We start from the raw sequence: 18,273 nt of genomic DNA, 5'->3' as shown, positions 1-18,273 counted from the left end.
ATCAATGTTATTTATTATTATTACTTGTACTTATATAATTTATTATCACTTTTTAATTAATAATATTAATACATATACATACACGATTCGCTGCGATAATACATCTTATATACAACAAATACACATGCAAGGGTTTAAATAATTTCAAACAATATTAAATACAAACTATTCGTAAACGATATCGTTATTCTAAGCGTCTTGTCTATAATTTAATATAGGAAACATTATTTAAGTGCCTGCAATAGTAGACTTCTCTGATGGGTTTTGAGATCCGCGTGTTTGATCAATTTCACAAGTTTTTTACCTAGCCTACAATTACCAACAGCTAAGAGTTTCGGTAACATAACGTTGAAGTCTCCACCTAAACAAATTTGATTTCATTTTATTTTTATTATATTGGTTTATTTTATATCGGAGAGAGATAATCGGAAAGATATGTACACAGAGAGAATTTTCTCTTAGAATTTACCCTAAAAATCATAGTAATTGTAGGACAATATGGAAAGAATTTTATAAGAATTTCTCTCATTAATATTTATCACAATAAAAATATTATCTATTGCAATAAAATATAAGATATGTTTGATTAATTTTACTATGCAGTTTAGTAAGGCCCTGCACACAATCGAGAAAATATTAGGAATAAGAATTCTTTTAAAATAATAAAATCAAAATGACTCTAATATAAAAATACAAATTCGGATATAAAGGACTAATAAAAGCTAATAAGCTAATAAGAGTTCTTTATATTCGAATTTGTATTTATAACTTTTTTTCGATTTTTTATTATTTTAAAATAATCCATATTCCTAATATTTTCTCTATTGTGCGCAGGGCCTAAAATTAATCAAACATTTTATATTTTATTGTAATAGATATTATTTTTATTGTGATAAATATTAATCAGAGAAATTCTCATAATCAAACATGTTTTATATTTTATTGTGATAGATATTATTATTTTTATTGTGATAAATATTAATCAGAGAAATTGTCATAAAATTCTTTCCATACCGTATTGTCCCAGGATTACCATGATTTTTAGGGTAAATTCTAAGAGAAAATTCGCTCAGTGCATGTATGCTGTACCATTTGTATCGATCACTACTCCACCAGCCTCCCTGATGATAAGAACACCCGCGGCTACGTCCCACGGCATCAGATTGTCAGAATGATAACCCTCGACGGCCCCCATAGCTACGTGACAGAGTGTCAACGCCGCGGAACCCATAGTCCTTATTCCGTGCGCTATCGAGACGAAGGCTTCCAGTCTTCCCAGGATGATATCGCGAATATCCTCGATGGTCGCGTACGAGGCCTCCAAGCATAGCAAGGAGTGCTCGAGTCCTAGAGATATCCAAGTATCGTAGTTTATCGTAAATGAATCGCGTTGAAAATGTGCATTAAATTATCTTACATAAAAGAAGGTACACATTATTAAAAAAAAAAAAAAAAAAAAAAGCGAAAATGGTCGAGAGAATAAAATTCTTCACCTTCCACGTTCGAGCTTTTGATCGGTTTTGCGTTGAGAAACGCCCCGTGGCCTCGTCTGGCGGTGAACAACTGCTCCAAAATGGGATTGTAAACTATTCCAATCTCGAGTTCCTGGTTTACAGCCAATGCGATCGATATGCACGTGTGCGGGAAAGAATGTACGAAGTTCGTTGTTCCGTCGATCGGATCGATGATCCACGTAGGCGCGTTTGTTAGCTCCGGCAGGAAATTGGAATGTGACACTGTTTCCTCGCCGATAAATCTGACAAGATTTTTTTGGATATATATATATATATATATATATATATATATTGTATATTGTATTAATATATATATTATAAATTTTTATTAATAAATTATATATATTATGTAATATTTTCATTATTACATAATGTAATGTATTATATAATAATTTATATATAACTAATATATGTATAATAAATATATATAATATATATATTTATATATAATAATTTATATACCAAAATAATATAAAAATAAAGTATAATATTAATATATATAATATTAATTAATTTATATAAATATAATATTATATATATTAATATACGCACATAATTTGTGTAAAAAGATACTCTTTTAAAATAAGAACTTATTCATTTATATGTACTGTATAACTAATGCAAATTAATTTAATCTAATCCTCTATAATTAAAAAAAAAATTGATAATTTACTTATGCGTTGGAAATCTTTTTGCCAGATTGTCGATTAGAATCGCTTCGACTTTTCTGTCGTATTGTGTCACCAAATCCCAATCACCAGCTTTAGTTTCAATTTTTTTAGATCCTTGGAAAGCGTCACGGATCACCTGAAAGTAACGTTTCCACGCGTATTATCTTAATGTTTTATTTTTGCAAAAAGGTGTAGTAAACCAATATGTGTATCTGATAATTTTATAATATGCAATATAATGAATTTCAATTTCAACGAAATTATTAATGTAAATATTCCCACTTTTGATGATTGACAATTTTTTTTCAATTGTACATAATTCAATTTATAACAAAGATATAAATAAGAGAATAAAGTTTTACTAATTAATTACCATTATATATATTTAATATAATATTTAACGACGTTACGTTGACAGCGTTTTAATCCTTAAAATTTCAGTGTATTTTTTGTAAATTAAGATAGCAATTAATATACGTTAATAATAAGATCGTCGTTTAATTCTTATTATTTCACTCTAACATGAACAATAGAATTTTTTTTTTGCAACACAAATAATTGTTAACAGATATAGTCTGAACGATCGAAGTCGTCAGTTCTGCATTAGATTATATGACAATAATAACGTCACATACTTTTCCAGATTCTATGGTGAGATCCAGGACGAAGTCGTAGCAATAATCGAGTTCCTCTCGGGTCGTCATCTTGGCAAATCTGAGATATCCCGCTTCTTTCAACAAGTTTAACAAATAACGTCCCACGAAACGTGTCGCTCTATTTAAAGTACCGTCCGGATCGCTGGAGCGTCGTTCTTATGCATCATGTCACCCCTCCACTATGAGTTTGCATCCATTTGACTTAATAGAAATATTGGACACTCTCTCGGGTTCTTTTCCATGCTGTCTGTAATGTGTCATATTGGCAAGAAGTCAAAGTCTTTCCATCGCCGACCTTGTCGTGGAAAAGTTCACCCTAGTGTGACACCGTGATGTAGTCACTTATTTCAGCTTTAAATTAAGACGCGATTTATTTAGCGATTTTCCATACGAAATGCATATGTTTTTTTCAATTGTAGAAAAGACATATAACATTTTGAAATTATTCCATTACGTCGATCAATATCTCTTTTTCTAAACTTCTTCATGCTAAATTGCACATTTTATATCGCAAAAATCGTTCGATCAGAGAAACAATTTTTTTTTAAATCTCTTACATCACATTCTTATGAACAAATGCAGCGAGGAAGGTCGATCGAAGCAAATACATTTTGATTAAATTGTATGGATAAATATACGGAAACTTATTGTTAAATTATTTGATTAAATTATACGGATAAGTATTTAATTAAACATCCCGCAGAAAAAGAAAGAAATAATCGTCATCTCAAAGTTAGACATTTTTATAAATTAATAACACTCTCTTTGTGATTGTATAATTAAATCTTTATACATCTACTAAAAAATAATGTAAATGTGTTTTAATATCGAGTATTAAACGATCAAAATTTAGCGTATTTCCATTATTACAGCAAAAGTTTTTATCAAGATGCTTTTAAATTACCGTAAGCTTGTTGCGCAAACTAAAACGCATTAACTCTTGCTGTTAGTCATTGTCTTTCACGATAGCTAAAGTCGTTGGTACCGGTTAAACATGCTCCAAGAACGTGATACCGCTCTCACGACAGCGTGAACGAGACCTGGATGTCCGGATGTTCGCGCGCATCAGTGTATGATTGCAATAAAAAGAAGCATGCCTTAATTAGGTGCGCGAGCTCGTGTATCGGGATCCTCCACGATGCATTTCTCTTGCATTTCTGTCCACGTGATTCTCGGTGCATCTTTTATCATCTCGCTGATCGCTATCATCAAAACATGCGACAACGTACACATGTAATATCCTGCTTCTTATCGCTTTTGGAAGTTTATGTAGGCGCTAGACTAATTTTCGCAAAAATTAGTTACTATTATCTTCACGCCATCTTTATTTTTAATTTTTTTTATCGACAATATTTTTTTATATGTATCACATATACCCTAAACTTATTATATACTGCAATATATAATAATATACAAATATAGAATAATAGAGAATATATAATAATAGATTTTAACTGAAATTTACAGTAATTTAATTTTCAGTATTTTTTATTTTAAAGCGTTATGACTTATGTGAATTTGTTTTTTACAGAATCAAGGTCCAGTCGTGCAGGTACCTACTTCTCAGCAGGGTCCCGGAGGACCAATGGTGCCCGGTCAAATGGGTCCGAATGGACCACAAAGCGGATCGCATATGATGCAAGGTGGTCCGAATCAAATGGGTTCTAATGGACCTGGACAGATGGGCCCCGGAGGACCCGGACAAATGGGACCTGGTGGACCCGGTCAGATGGGCCCTGCAGGTCCCGGTCAGATGGGGCCTGCAGGTCCTGGACAGATGGGCCCAGGAGGTCCCGGGCAAATGGGTCCGTCGCACATGGTGCAAGGCGGTCCGCCCAGCGGGCCTCACATGGGACAGAGTGGACCAGGGCAAATGGGTCCAGGTAGCGGACCCGTTCCAGGTTCTCAGATGGGCACCGGAAGTCCCCAAAGCTCGCAAATGGTTTCAGGAGGACCCGGTCCAGGACATATGGGTGGACCTCCAAGTCATATGAACGCGAGTGGCCCACCGGGACCAGGCCACATGACTTCCAGTGGTCCACCCGGATCGGGACACATGGGCGGCGCAGGACCTCCGGTATCAGGACATATGAACGCCAGTGGACCGCCCGGATCAGGGCACATGAACGCGAGCGGCCCCTCTGGACCGAGTCACATGAACACCAGTGGACCTCCTGGATCAGGTGGTCACATGAATGCTGGTCCTCCAATTCCAAGTCACATGAACACGAGCGGTCCGCCAGTATCCACGCATATGAATGCGAGCGGCCCAGGAAGTCACATGGGCCCTGGTGCTCCTGGTCAGATGGGGCCCACGAGTGGTCCCGCAGGACACAATATAGGTCCAGGTGGCCCGAATCAAATGGGTCCGGGTGGTCCGAATCAGATGATACCTATCAGCCAAGCGCAAATGGGACCTAGCGGGCCAATGGGACCCGTCTCGACAGGACAAATTGGGCCGAACGGACCTGGACAAATGGGTCATAACGGACCATCACAGATGGGTCCGAACGGACTTACGCAGATGGGCATGGGCGGCCCACCCGGACAGATGAGTATGAATGCACCTGGTGGACAGATGGGGCCCGGCGGACCAGGTAATCAAATGGGACCCGCAGCATCAGGCAACCAAATGGGACCAGGCGCGCCAAGCAATCAGATGGTACCTTCCGGTCCAGGTGGACAAATGGGACCAGGAGGTCCCGTCGGTCAAATGGGACCAAATAGTCTGAGTCAAATGGGGCTGGGAAGTAGTCCAGGAAGCGTGTCAATGACAAGTAGCGGACCTGTGACTTCTATGGGTCCGGCGAGCGGGCCTAACGGACCTACCAGCATAGGTGTAGCCAGTGGACCTGGTGGACAAATGACTTCGAGCAGCGGTCCTGGAGGACAAATGGGCGCGGCAGGCCCTGGAAGCGGTTCTGGAGGACAAATGGGATTAGGAAACGGTCCCGGTGCGCAAATGAATGCCGGTAGCGGACCAGGCGGTCAAATGGCACCCGGAAGTGGACCTGGAGGACAGATGGGACCAGGGAGCGGACAAATTGGACATGCCAGCAGTGTGCCCGGAGGTCAAATGGGTCCAGGAAGCGGAGCTGGCGGACAGATGGGACCAGGAAATAGCCCCGCTGGTCAAATGGGACCAGGAGGACAAATTCCATCTGGCGGTCCGGTACAAATGATGCAAGGAGGTCCGGGCGCTCAAATGGGCCCGAACGCTCCTAGCAATCAAATGGGGCCTGGCGGACCGAATAGTCAAATGGGACCATGCGGTCCAAATAATCAACTCAGTCATATGAACGCGAGTGGACAAATGGGCCCTAACGGTCCGACCAATCAGCCTCTTACTACTCAAATAGGTCCCGGTAACCAAAATCAAGGTCAAGTTCTTGGTAGCACGGCACCAATAGGATCAGGTGCTCCGGTAAATCAGATGAGTCAAACTGGGAGTGGACAAATCGGACCTAGTGGGCCGACAGGACCTCCTGGACCGGGACAAGAGAATCTTAACGCGCTCCAAAAAGCAATTGATTCTATGGAAGAAAAGGGATTACAAGAAGATCCGCGATACTCGCAATTGTTAGCTTTGAGAGCTCGTCAAGGCACTGGTATGGAGAAACAAGCCTTTAATTCATCGCAATTACAGCAACTACGGTATGTGAATGTTTTAATAATTATATATTACATGTGCATTAATAGTTTATAACAATAAGAAATGTATTTAATATAAAGAAATATTAAATAAAAAAAGAATTAAATGTGATTAAAGAATTTAGAAAAAATGTGCAAATGCGAGAAATATGACAAAAATATATAAAGGATATGTGACGATGAGAATCATATAGATATCTTTGCATGATATTGTTTGAATTTTGTAACAAAAATTTTTTTTAGCTAACATTGTTTTATTTATAATTTTGGTTTGTACATATATATTTATAGAGATGTTTTTAACAAGTTCACTAAAATAATGAATATAAATAAATATATCTTTTCTATGTAAACTATTCTTAATTCCAACTTTGATATTCTTTCAATTTACATTTGCAGAGCTCAAATAATGGCATACAGGTTGCTGGCAAGAAATCAGCCAGTACCTCAACAAGTTGTAGTAGCTGCGCAGGGTGAGTTTCCATAAGTATCTCAATATATAAACTTGTGCATTCTGGGTGACTACTCTATCTTTTGTATCGCTTTCTGCCACATGAGTTTATTTTGCTTATTTGAAATCGAAAATCTTTCTAATCGATATTTTTTGGTTTCTCTATTTTACATCTGTTTGCTTTTTTGTTTTTTATATACTGTATGCCTTTTATAAAAGTATATGTATTATAAATATTAATATGAGCTATGCCTTGTGTACAATGTTCTGTCGTCTGTAACATACTAGAAATTCGTGTACAATGCTCCTATATATGCTCAATGTTTTATTTCAAGAGCTTTTTTTAAAATACGTATTGCATTATTGAAGATACTTGCCGCATTAATTTCAGTTCTAGTTCTCTATTATACGTTAGAATGTGCAATTCTGGAAATATTACGCTTGCCGATTAGATTAATGCTTACGGCATTTGTAGATTGTGCAATGAAAGAAAAGTAAGATGGATGTGATTGTGGTATTTACAAAAGTATAGGGTAGAATGATCCTGATTTAAGACGGATTTGGATAGGTGGCGGTCCTCCTCCTCCAGGGATGGGTCAACGCCCTATAGATCCGTCTCAAGGCCCTGCTACAACAGCTGGGCCACAAATACCAGGTCCGAATGTTATTGGTCCCGCAGGTCCCCCTCCTAGACCCGGTTGTCAAACGCCGCAACAGCAACAGCCGCAACCTCAGCCTGGCGCTAAGACCAACAGAGTGACGAGCGTGGCGAAACCCGTTGGATTAGATCCGTTATTAATATTGCAGGAACGAGAAAACAGGTATAGAGACGAGCCTGTGAAGGAACACTACTCGTTTCTCGCACTACATATATAATATTTATCAGCAAAGCATAAATAAGAATAATTATAAACTTAACGCTTGACAAACAGAGTAGCGGCCCGCATATCGCTTAGAATGGAGCAGCTTAGCAATCTACCGACGAATATGCCAGAGGATCTTCGTATACAGGCTCAGATCGAACTGCGTATGCTCAGAGTACTAAACTTCCAGAGGCAGTTAAGAACGGAGGTATATTTTGTAATCGAAGATTTATAGATTTGTGCAAAATTTGGAATTTTTATTCATATCTTTTTTAAATTTTCTCTTAATTTTTTTTTTTTTTGTAGATAATAGCGTGTACCCGAAAAGACACTACCTTGGAAACCGCGGTGAACGTGAAGGCTTATAAACGTACGAAACGGCAAGGACTGCGCGAAGCTAGAGCTACCGAGAAATTAGAGAAGCAGCAGAAATTGGAAGCGGAACGTAAACGAAGACAGAAACATCAAGTAAGTTTATTCATATTTAAATGATATGAAATCTTTGAGTTCATCAACATGATATATATCGAGAAAATTGTCGATCAACGAATATAAATGTTGTTACGTTGCGCGTTTATAGGAATTTCTCAGTTCCGTCCTGCAACATGGCAAAGATTTCAAAGAATTCCATCGCAATAATGTCGCGAAGCTGGCTAGGCTTAACAAGGCGGTGCTTAACCACCATGCAAATGCTGAGCGAGAACAGAAGAAGGAACAGGAACGCATCGAGAAGGAGCGTATGCGTCGTCTTATGGCGGAAGACGAAGAGGGATACAGGAAATTGATCGATCAGAAGAAAGACAAGCGTTTAGCGTTCTTGCTATCTCAAACGGACGAGTACATCAGCAATCTCACGGAAATGGTTAAGCAGCACAAAATAGAGCAAAAGAGGAAGCAAGTTGAAGAGCAAAAGCGTAAGAAGGTAAAGCTCCTTTTATACGTCTTTAAAAATATAATTACTATTATATAACGGATGAACTGTAACATCAACAAAACCTTATATACGATTACAGAAGAAGAAGAAATTACAAGATAGTGAGAATGGTGAAGACGGTAGTGCAAACGATGATACTCACGTTGGTGTAATAGATACAGCCACTGGTCGCACATTAACTGGCGACGAAGCACCACTGATGAGTCAGTTGTCAGCATTCTTGGAGGCTCATCCTGGATGGGAGCCAATTGAGTCGGAAAGTGAAGATGACGACGACGAAGAAGAAGATGAAAGCGAGGATAGATCCGACGGTGAGTTCTTGATTCTTGAAAATTTCCTTTATAGATTTTATTTTTATTACTTTGATTTTTACGAAATGCGAATTGCAGGCAAGAAGTCTGCGAATGATTCTGAGGAGGAAAGATCGAAAAAGACGATACACAAGGCAAAGGTGGAGGATGACGAATATAAAACGGAGGAGCAGACATACTACAGCATCGCACATACTGTTCACGAATCGGTTACGGAACAAGCGAGTATTATGGTGAATGGAAACCTAAAGGAATATCAGATCAAGGTATTTGACTCATTCTGATTTTAATTTTTATCGCGATATATATATATCCCCCCCCCCCCACAAATAAGAGTTTAATCATTGATTTTAGGGATTGGAATGGTTAGTTTCACTGTTCAACAACAATTTGAATGGCATTTTGGCAGACGAGATGGGTCTCGGTAAAACAATTCAGACCATTGCTCTGGTAACACATCTTATGGAAAAGAAGAAAGTCAATGGTCCATTCCTTATCATTGTTCCTTTATCGTAAGTTTCTCCTCTACCTAAAAGCCTAATATTTATGAAAGCTATTTCTGTCCACGTGTCTAATATATTGTTTCTCTAGGACGTTGTCGAATTGGGTCCTCGAATTTGAAAAATGGGCACCGAGCGTCGTCGTGGTGTCGTACAAAGGTTCTCCGGCTGGCAGAAGAGCAATACAATCTCAGATGCGAGCCACAAAATTCAACGTTCTATTAACAACTTATGAATATGTCATAAAAGACAAGGGTGTGCTAGCAAAATTACAGTGGAAATACATGATCATCGACGAAGGACATAGGATGAAGAATCATCATTGTAAACTCACCCAGGTGCTAAATACGCATTACTTGGCTCCTCATCGATTGTTATTAACCGGTACACCGTTGCAAAACAAACTGCCAGAACTGTGGGCCCTCTTGAATTTCTTACTGCCTTCGATCTTCAAATCCTGCAGTACGTTCGAACAGTGGTTTAATGCTCCTTTCGCGACTACCGGCGAGAAGGTAAATATTTTGCATAACAAATGCAATTTCAATATTTAATGTTTTCACAATGTATTTTTATCTAATATTGCTGTTACACAGGTGGAACTCAATGAAGAAGAAACCATTTTGATTATTCGTCGTTTGCACAAAGTCCTGCGACCCTTCTTGCTGAGACGCTTGAAGAAAGAGGTGGAGTCGCAGTTGCCCGATAAAGTGGAATACATCATCAAATGCGACATGTCTGGCCTACAAAAAGTTCTTTACAAGTACGTAAATTTACGATGTCTGTGTGTGTTTCTGACTATTAAGTTTGTAAACATAATATACAAGTAAAAACTCTCCTTCTGAACAGACACATGCAGAGTAAAGGTGTATTGCTAACCGATGGATCGGAAAAGGGAAAGCAAGGAAAAGGTGGCGCCAAAGCTCTCATGAATACAATCGTACAGCTGAGGAAATTATGCAATCATCCATTTATGTTCCAAGCTATAGAAGAGAAATATTGCGAACACGTAGGCACACAAGGCTCCAATGTTATTACTGGGTAAGTATTATCTCGACGATTTTTTCCGAACAATTTTTATACGGGTAACGTAAAGTATTTATTCGATTTTTTTTTTTTTTTTTTTTTTTTATTTTTTTTTATTACAGTCCCGATCTGTATCGTGCGTCTGGAAAGTTCGAACTCCTCGATCGTATTCTCCCCAAGTTGAAGACTACGAATCATCGAGTATTACTGTTCTGTCAAATGACTCAATTGATGACAATTATGGAAGATTATCTGAGTTGGCGCGGATTTATGTATCTGCGATTGGACGGCACAACGAAAGCGGAGGACAGAGGAGATCTGTTAAAGAAATTCAACGATCCCGGATCGGAATACTTTCTTTTCCTATTATCCACACGCGCAGGTGGTCTTGGTTTGAATCTTCAAGCTGCCGATACCGTCGTCATCTTCGATTCCGATTGGAACCCTCATCAGGTATGCGATAATAAAATATAAAAATATATAATAAAATTAATTAATAATAAAATATAAAATATAAATTAAATATATAAAATATTAAATATAAAATTAAATGAATTAATAAAATTAAAAATTAAAATTATGAAATAAAATATAATTAATCGATTAATGCGACATTTGGAAATAATATAATGTTTGTCTGCAGGATTTGCAAGCTCAAGACAGAGCGCACAGAATCGGACAGAAGAACGAAGTGCGCGTACTCCGATTGATGACCGTCAACTCTGTCGAGGAACGAATATTAGCGGCGGCCAGATATAAATTGAACATGGACGAGAAGGTTATTCAAGCCGGTATGTTCGATCAGAAGTCCACCGGATCGGAGCGACAGCAGTTCCTTCAGAGTATTTTGCATCAAGACGACGCTGACGATGAGGAGGAAAACGAAGTACCCGACGACGAGACGGTGAATCAAATGATCGCTAGGTCAGAAGGTGAATTCGAGACATTCCAGAAATTAGATTTGGAACGGCGACGCGAGGAAGCCAAATTGGGTCCGAATCGCAAATCACGATTGCTGGAAGAAGCCGAGTTGCCTGATTGGCTGGTGAAGGACGACGATGAGGTGGAAAGATGGACCTACGAAGAGGACGAAGAAAGATACCTCGGAAGAGGTTCGAGGCAACGTAAAGAGGTCGATTATACGGACAGTTTGACCGAGAAAGAATGGTTGAAGGCGATCGACGATGATGGCGCCGAGTACGAAGAGGAGGAGGAGGACGATAAGAAGAAGAAAAAGACGCGAAAACGAAAGAAGAAGAGTGAGGAGGACGACGAGCCTATGCCGAAGAAACGAAGAGGCGGCGGATCCTTGGTCGATCCCAAGATGAAACGAGCTATGAAGAAATTAATTACATTAGTCGTTAATTATACGGATAGCACTGACGGTCGATTATTGAGCGAACCTTTTATGAAATTACCTTCTCGAAGAGAATTGCCGGATTATTACGAAATTATTAAGAAACCTTTGACTATTAATAAACTGTTGCAGAAGATCGACGAAGGCAAAGTGAGTATATCCTTATATATCGTTGACTTTTCATATATTTATAAAATATTACATATAATTATATAATATATAATATAATATATAAATTATATTATATATATCTTATATATTTTATATTAAATATTATATAATTATATTATAACATATAATATATATTTATAATCTGATAATTTTATTTTTTCAAGTATGCTGATTTAGACGAGCTGGAGAAGGATTTTATGCAACTCTGTAAGAATGCTCAAATTTATAACGAAGAAGCATCTTTAATTCACGAAGACTCGATAGTATTGCAATCTGTTTTTACGAATGCGCGTCAACGTCTTGAGGAGGAGGGGAATAATTCTGACGGAGACGATAAGGGTATGTGTATGTTATACTTGCTTATATTATATCGTATAATTGTTCAACGAAAGCTAAAGTTTAAGTGACTACGAGATGCTGTTTCTTCTTCTTCAACCTTCTTCTTCTCTATTGCAGATGGCGAAGACTGTTCAGACGCAGATTCTAGTGTCAGAATGAAAATAAAATTGAAAGGAAGAAAAGCCGAGGGAAGAGGCGGTCGTAGAAAGAGAGTAACTAAGAAATATATATCCGACGATGACGATGACGCCGATGATAACTAAGAGATATAGCTTTTCAAGAATCACGACTACGAGAAATATATAATTAGCAAACTAGTTTAAGTATCTACGTAGAATTTATTTAAAATTTCGTTATAATATGTTAATATAATAAAGTCTTATAAGAGTACAACCACAAAGATTGTAATCTATAGCAAAAGAAAGTATTGCTATATCACTTAGACAGGTATAAGACGCTATGATTCGCGTTATATACCTACATTGTAAACTTTTAATTATTAAACTCGTGATGGCTCCTAAGATTTTACTGGATATTATCATGTCTATATATGTAGAGATATCTGGGTATACAAATATAATTACTGTATTACTTTATATAAACTTGCGAGTAGCAGGCTGCTACAGAGCACTATTGTACAGAAAAGAGACTAGCTATTTAAGATTTATTTTAGATATTTTTGTTTTAACCTCTTACTCCTTTTTTGCGATGTAAATTGAGTATTATATTTGATCATAGTTTACTTTGAATTTTCTGTTACCTTATTGGGAATAGCATCGACATTTAAATTTACTCTGTGTGTCTCGTCGCGATAAACTATATTAAATTTCTATAAGTGATCAGAGATATACAGCATGTAAGGAGAAAATCTTCAAGTTGCTAAAAAAATTTAGTATCATATAATACTATATATAATACTACATTTCTGCGAATATTTGCAGTGCAGTTGAAGCTGTGTGGGTGCATTAAAATGTTATTCATTATTATTATTACTTGGCCAATAATATATAAGAATTGACATTAACATGGACTATTAATATTATTATCATCATCGCAGACTTTAAGATTTATATATAAATCATTATACAAACCTCCCATATAATATTAATTAAAGGCAAATTTTTTCGTTTGAAAAAAAATCTGATTAATTGTAAATACTTATTGTTAAAAATTATAGACATTTTGATTTGATTTTAGAATTTTTAATGAGAAAATAAGCCTTTTTCATTAAAAAAGAATTAGTACATTTTTAAATAAAATTTTACATTTTTTTCTTTAATTAAACACTGCTGGAAACATTGACTTGCACTACTAATTACATAAGTAAACACTCATCGTATTACTTGAGCAAGTGATACTGATGAAGGATTTTATTAAAAGCAACTGATCCGCCTGTTAGAACTTTATTAAAGATCTTTATTATATTGAATTATATTCGGAACTGGTTCATCGTCAGAATCATCAAGAATTGTAGTGATTATCACAGTGATTTTGAACAATTCTTGTGTAGTAATGATTTTAAATATAAATAATGTAATTATAAGTGATATAAATAATTATAATAATTATAATTACTATTATATATTTTATATTATTATTAATTATAATTATTATGAATAATAATATAATTATAAATAATCATACTTCTGATGTCTGTTCTGATATTCATTGGTGAATATATTACATCATAGATAATGAAAGAATGATTCACATATTTATATATTTGTATTAGAATATTAGAATTTCAACTTTTTGATTTTTTTTACATATATTAGAGATTAAATAAGTCATAACGAATTTGATATTTTCCCTCAGATTTATAGAGCATGTGATGATACAGAAAATGTAATTCTGTGTGCGTAATTGTAATATAATTGAAAAATATTCGTAAATAAATTACAATATACTAGCAATTGCATTAAAGTATGAATAGATAAGATAATGCCTGAAAATATAACAGAATTACAAAAAAATGAACAAAATCTGGCAAGTGTTTATTTTGAGATCTTCATCATAGTTTTTTGTGTGAAATTATATTCTCAGAATAAAAATAATATTCTTTACATAAGTTTGATATTAACTTGATTCGATTGGTCAATTTTTCTTTCATCTTTAATAATCTTCGCATCGTTTAAGTAGCAAGACTGCTCGCACCAATATTTATTTATCAAAAATATATATAAATGCTGCATGAATAAAAAGTTTATAATGTTAAAATATGAAATAAAATTAATTTTTAAACAGAATAATTTTATTTAATATTAAAAAATAATATGTCGTAAAAAATAACACAAATGTTCAATATATTGATGACAGATTCTGTTTTTTTTTCTATAGGAAAGATAATTTATTTCTATAATGCTACAAGGCCATAAAAAATACTAAATATCATATGTAAAGATATTTGTATCTTTGAAACTCGGTCTGTAAGGAATTTTTTATTGATGTCATTTATAATTCCAAAGGCATAATTATTTATCATTCTTTATACAATTCAATTTTCCCATTGAGCTCTTCTGATTATTTTGCTAAAACTTATAATTTTATCATACAAAACAGAAATATTCAGCGTACCCAGGTAGCAAAATAAGTCATTTTGACGTCATTTTAACATCAAATTACGTCAAAATGACGTCAAAGTGACTAATTTTGCTACCTGGGGTAGCTTCTCTTTTTCAGCGCTCTATATTATGCGCATTTAACATTACGTTCCGTTCCGCTTAAATATATACAGTCTCGCAATTTAATTAAACGTCAGTCGCGTCGTATGAGTAGGCGAGACACTTTTTTTCCTCTGCATAGAAGAGAGAAGCGACTTTACTTTTTTCCCCCATCCACCAGGGATGATGCCATACATATTGCTGTACCATATCGGATGAGCTTATTCGCGCACGCGTGAGAGAGAGAGAGAGAAGGGAAGGTATTTAAAAAGCGGCGAACGCGAATGTTTCTGTTTGCCTTTGACCCGACGTGTCTAGCCGTAGCGAGGAACCATCGCTTGCTGTCGCGAGGATCCCCTGCGCGCCTGTTGGTGGCAATTTCAACCCTGTTTTGAATTTAGATGGAATTTAGGCAAGCTGTTACGATCCGCGCCCCGGCCGCTTTTCCCTTCCTGGCCACGCGATCTGCATATGCGAAATATGTATACATTTAAACGTATGTGTATATAAACAGAAACCGGTATGTTATACGTGCGAGACAGGTTTTTTTAATGTAATTTTTGCCTTTTATGGAAAATCGCATGTATACTTATTGCCAAATTTGATTGAGAGAAATATATATTGTGCTATTTTTCGTATATATTATTAACAAAACTCAAGCGAGCATTTTTTTGTGCAAGATAATTTCATTCGGATTCGTTAACCCGTTTGAGAGTTATTTACCCGGAAGAAACGCGATGCAGTTATTAAATATATTCACGTGATTATATCAAACAAGATAATTTTTTCTTGTTTCTATTTACATCTAAAAGTGTTTGGTAAAAATTTAGTAATTTAAATTAATATTATTTTTTATTAGAAATAAATTAATAATAAATTTAATTAAATTTATTAAATTATTAATTTAAATTTAACTAATAAAGATATTAAAAATCGCTTTGTGCAATCATTCGACTCTGCATTAACGCATAATAATTGCTTTTAAAACGCTTCAATGAATTTACTTAATATTACACAGCCAATGTATCCTTAACGTTCAAGCAAATGATCCGTGAAAAATTAATCGGCCGAATAATTTGATTTCAATTTATTATGATTCCTGTGCAATATGTTATTTTCTTTTCTCTATCTTTACATTAAAAAAAAAATTATCAATTTTTATTTCAATTACGCAAACACAAACTACGATATCCATATATATAGGTATCGTGCTCGAATTGACTGTGTTGTACGATATTTGTTGTTTTGTTCGAACGAGCTCTTTCCTTTGGAGAGCAGTCCTGTTCTAGGATAGCGGCAGCAGCAGGAAGGAAATAAATTGCTACCGCATCTGATCGTATATAAAGCTTACCTCTCCTTGAATGGTTATTACTCGTGATTCGGCTCGATATCTCGTGGCATACGAGAAATAAGAGGAAGAAGGAAAAAAAGAGAAAGAGAGAGCGAGACAAAGCGAACTCTCGCGTATTATCGCGCTCTTCTCTTTTTTTTTTTTTTTTTTTTTGCCCCGGCGATCAATTGCGGAGAGATTAAGTGACAGGAAGAAATCCCTGGAAGAAATAAGGAAGTGGAGAATTATTGGAAGAAAATAAAAAGATTTAAAAAATATATTGATACAAAATTTCTTACCAAAAAAAAAAAAATTCCACATCGCATCAGCTGGAAAAATAGCAGTCATCGACATAGAGCATCAGCTGATCAGCTGTCAAAATTATTTTCTTCACTCTTCCTCGTCTCTCTTTTACTTCATTTCCCTCGATCTCCTTCATTGGTACATTTATGCCGGCTCCTGGAAAATGTAGGCATTGCTCAGTATATGGATTACCAGTGCTTAGATGATTTTAAAATTAGCTAGAGAAAGATGAGATAAAAATATAATAATAAATTCTCTTAAATAAGATGTAAAAATTTATCTTAGATAAGATGAAGATAATTTTGTATTAAATATATCTATAGAGAAAAGATAAAATTACATGGCGATTCATCTAGATAACTTCCAAATAATATTATTTTTTGACCGCTTATGTAAACAATTATAAAAAAATGTAAATTTTAAAAGGGATATAAAAATATATCCATATTTTTATTTGTAAGTTTTTATTGTTTACTACTTAAGTTCTACAAAAAAAAAATTTGTTAACTTGACTAAACCTTCAACTAAATTACTTTGTTAATTGAACATATATTAGTACATATTTAAGTCAAATATACATTTTGTTAGATTTAATATGTTATATTTAATTAGACTATTTCTATATATTCAATTAATAAAATAATATTTACAATTAGTTGAAGGTTTAGTCAAGTTAACAAATTTTTTTTTTTAGTGTATATACTACTTAAATATTTTTATGTGCTATAACTCTAAATCAAATTATCTGAACATTATTCTAGACACTGGCGGATCGGGAGGGGGGGGGGGGTTAACCCCTTACAAATTAAAAGAAACAGTTTTGCTGAACTTGTTTAAAAAATATAAATAAAGAAAAATAAACATTAAAGAGTTATCGACGTCGTTGATCCTGGAATAAAAGCTAATCATGAAACCAAAAATATTAAATAAAATAATTTTGCAACCCCTCCCCCCCCGTTATTGACGTCAGGATCCGCTAGTGATTCTAGATAATTTAATGAAGATAACAGTTTTTTTCGTTTAAGATGCAGATATAGATATATATATTTTTATTATCTATATAAGATGATGCAAAAAATTTAACTAATCATCTATATAATTTGATTTAGATAACAGCAAACACTGTGGATTACTATCTCATTGTGTGTAACATCACTTGTATCATCTTCCCCTTATTCAGGGCGAGCTAAGTGATGTACGCGTCGCGATATCCGAAGCTTTCGGATGGAAATTCTCAAATATGGCGCTATGCGAGATCAATAGTCGTACATACATTTGCGACACATATATATCCAGGAAACGATTCGCGGGATACATTGTATGGCTCTCAGAAACGAGATGAACAATATCAGTTTCTCGTTACGCGATAACCGAGAGTAGGAATTCTTCCGAGGTGAAGTTTAAGCGAGAGAAAGACGGAAGAGATATTTGCCTAATATATTGAAACGGCTGCAATTGGCAATTTTATTATTAAAAATAGTATATAGCTCATTATTTTACAAAACGTTACTTTAAAATAAAAGTATTTTTACTTCTTCA

At 35.4% G+C, this 18,273-nt stretch overlaps 3 protein-coding genes across 3 annotated transcripts in view; 1 reads left to right on the top strand and 2 right to left on the bottom strand.

Moving 5' to 3' along the window:
- Positions 1–13,465, top strand: part of Brm (ATP-dependent helicase brm) — a 29,400-nt gene extending 15,935 nt beyond the window's left edge. Inside the window, exons 3-18 of the mRNA XM_083040219.1 lie at positions 4,373–6,495; positions 6,892–6,965; positions 7,512–7,764; positions 7,876–8,014; positions 8,113–8,274; positions 8,387–8,728; positions 8,820–9,051; positions 9,130–9,317; positions 9,406–9,563; positions 9,643–10,063; positions 10,145–10,311; positions 10,398–10,589; positions 10,697–11,027; positions 11,218–12,081; positions 12,267–12,441; positions 12,559–13,465. Of these exons, the coding sequence (XP_082896345.1) occupies positions 4,373–6,495; positions 6,892–6,965; positions 7,512–7,764; positions 7,876–8,014; positions 8,113–8,274; positions 8,387–8,728; positions 8,820–9,051; positions 9,130–9,317; positions 9,406–9,563; positions 9,643–10,063; positions 10,145–10,311; positions 10,398–10,589; positions 10,697–11,027; positions 11,218–12,081; positions 12,267–12,441; positions 12,559–12,704 (5,967 nt within the window). The 3' untranslated portion in view covers positions 12,705–13,465. The remainder of the gene's footprint in view (positions 1–4,372; positions 6,496–6,891; positions 6,966–7,511; positions 7,765–7,875; positions 8,015–8,112; positions 8,275–8,386; positions 8,729–8,819; positions 9,052–9,129; positions 9,318–9,405; positions 9,564–9,642; positions 10,064–10,144; positions 10,312–10,397; positions 10,590–10,696; positions 11,028–11,217; positions 12,082–12,266; positions 12,442–12,558) is intronic.
- Positions 53–2,978, bottom strand: LOC145937275 (inositol monophosphatase 1-like). The gene is made up of 5 exons (XM_083040232.1): positions 2,821–2,978; positions 2,188–2,321; positions 1,494–1,756; positions 1,090–1,347; positions 53–361 (listed from the first exon to the last, which is right to left on the bottom strand). The coding sequence occupies exons 1-5, from the start codon at positions 2,887–2,889 to the stop codon at positions 225–227; spliced, it is 861 nt and encodes a 286-aa protein (XP_082896358.1). The 5' UTR covers positions 2,890–2,978; the 3' UTR covers positions 53–224.
- A 1,343-nt stretch (positions 13,466–14,808) lies between the features above and the next one.
- Positions 14,809–18,273, bottom strand: part of LOC145937416 (uncharacterized) — an 80,490-nt gene continuing 77,025 nt past the window's right edge. The window contains exons 5-6 of the mRNA XM_083040433.1: positions 16,731–16,890; positions 14,809–16,651 (exon numbers count right to left, since the gene is read on the bottom strand). Coding sequence (XP_082896559.1) covers positions 16,757–16,890 — 134 coding nt within the window. The 3' untranslated portion in view covers positions 14,809–16,651; positions 16,731–16,756. The remainder of the gene's footprint in view (positions 16,652–16,730; positions 16,891–18,273) is intronic.

This window comes from Prenolepis imparis, unplaced genomic scaffold (assembly GCF_030444845.1).
Source record: "Prenolepis imparis isolate NDT839.2.m4 unplaced genomic scaffold, iyPreImpa1.0 SCAF_6, whole genome shotgun sequence".
NCBI classification, from domain to species: Eukaryota; Metazoa; Arthropoda; class Insecta; order Hymenoptera; family Formicidae; genus Prenolepis; species Prenolepis imparis.
This window is presented reverse-complemented; position numbering and strand designations above follow the sequence as displayed.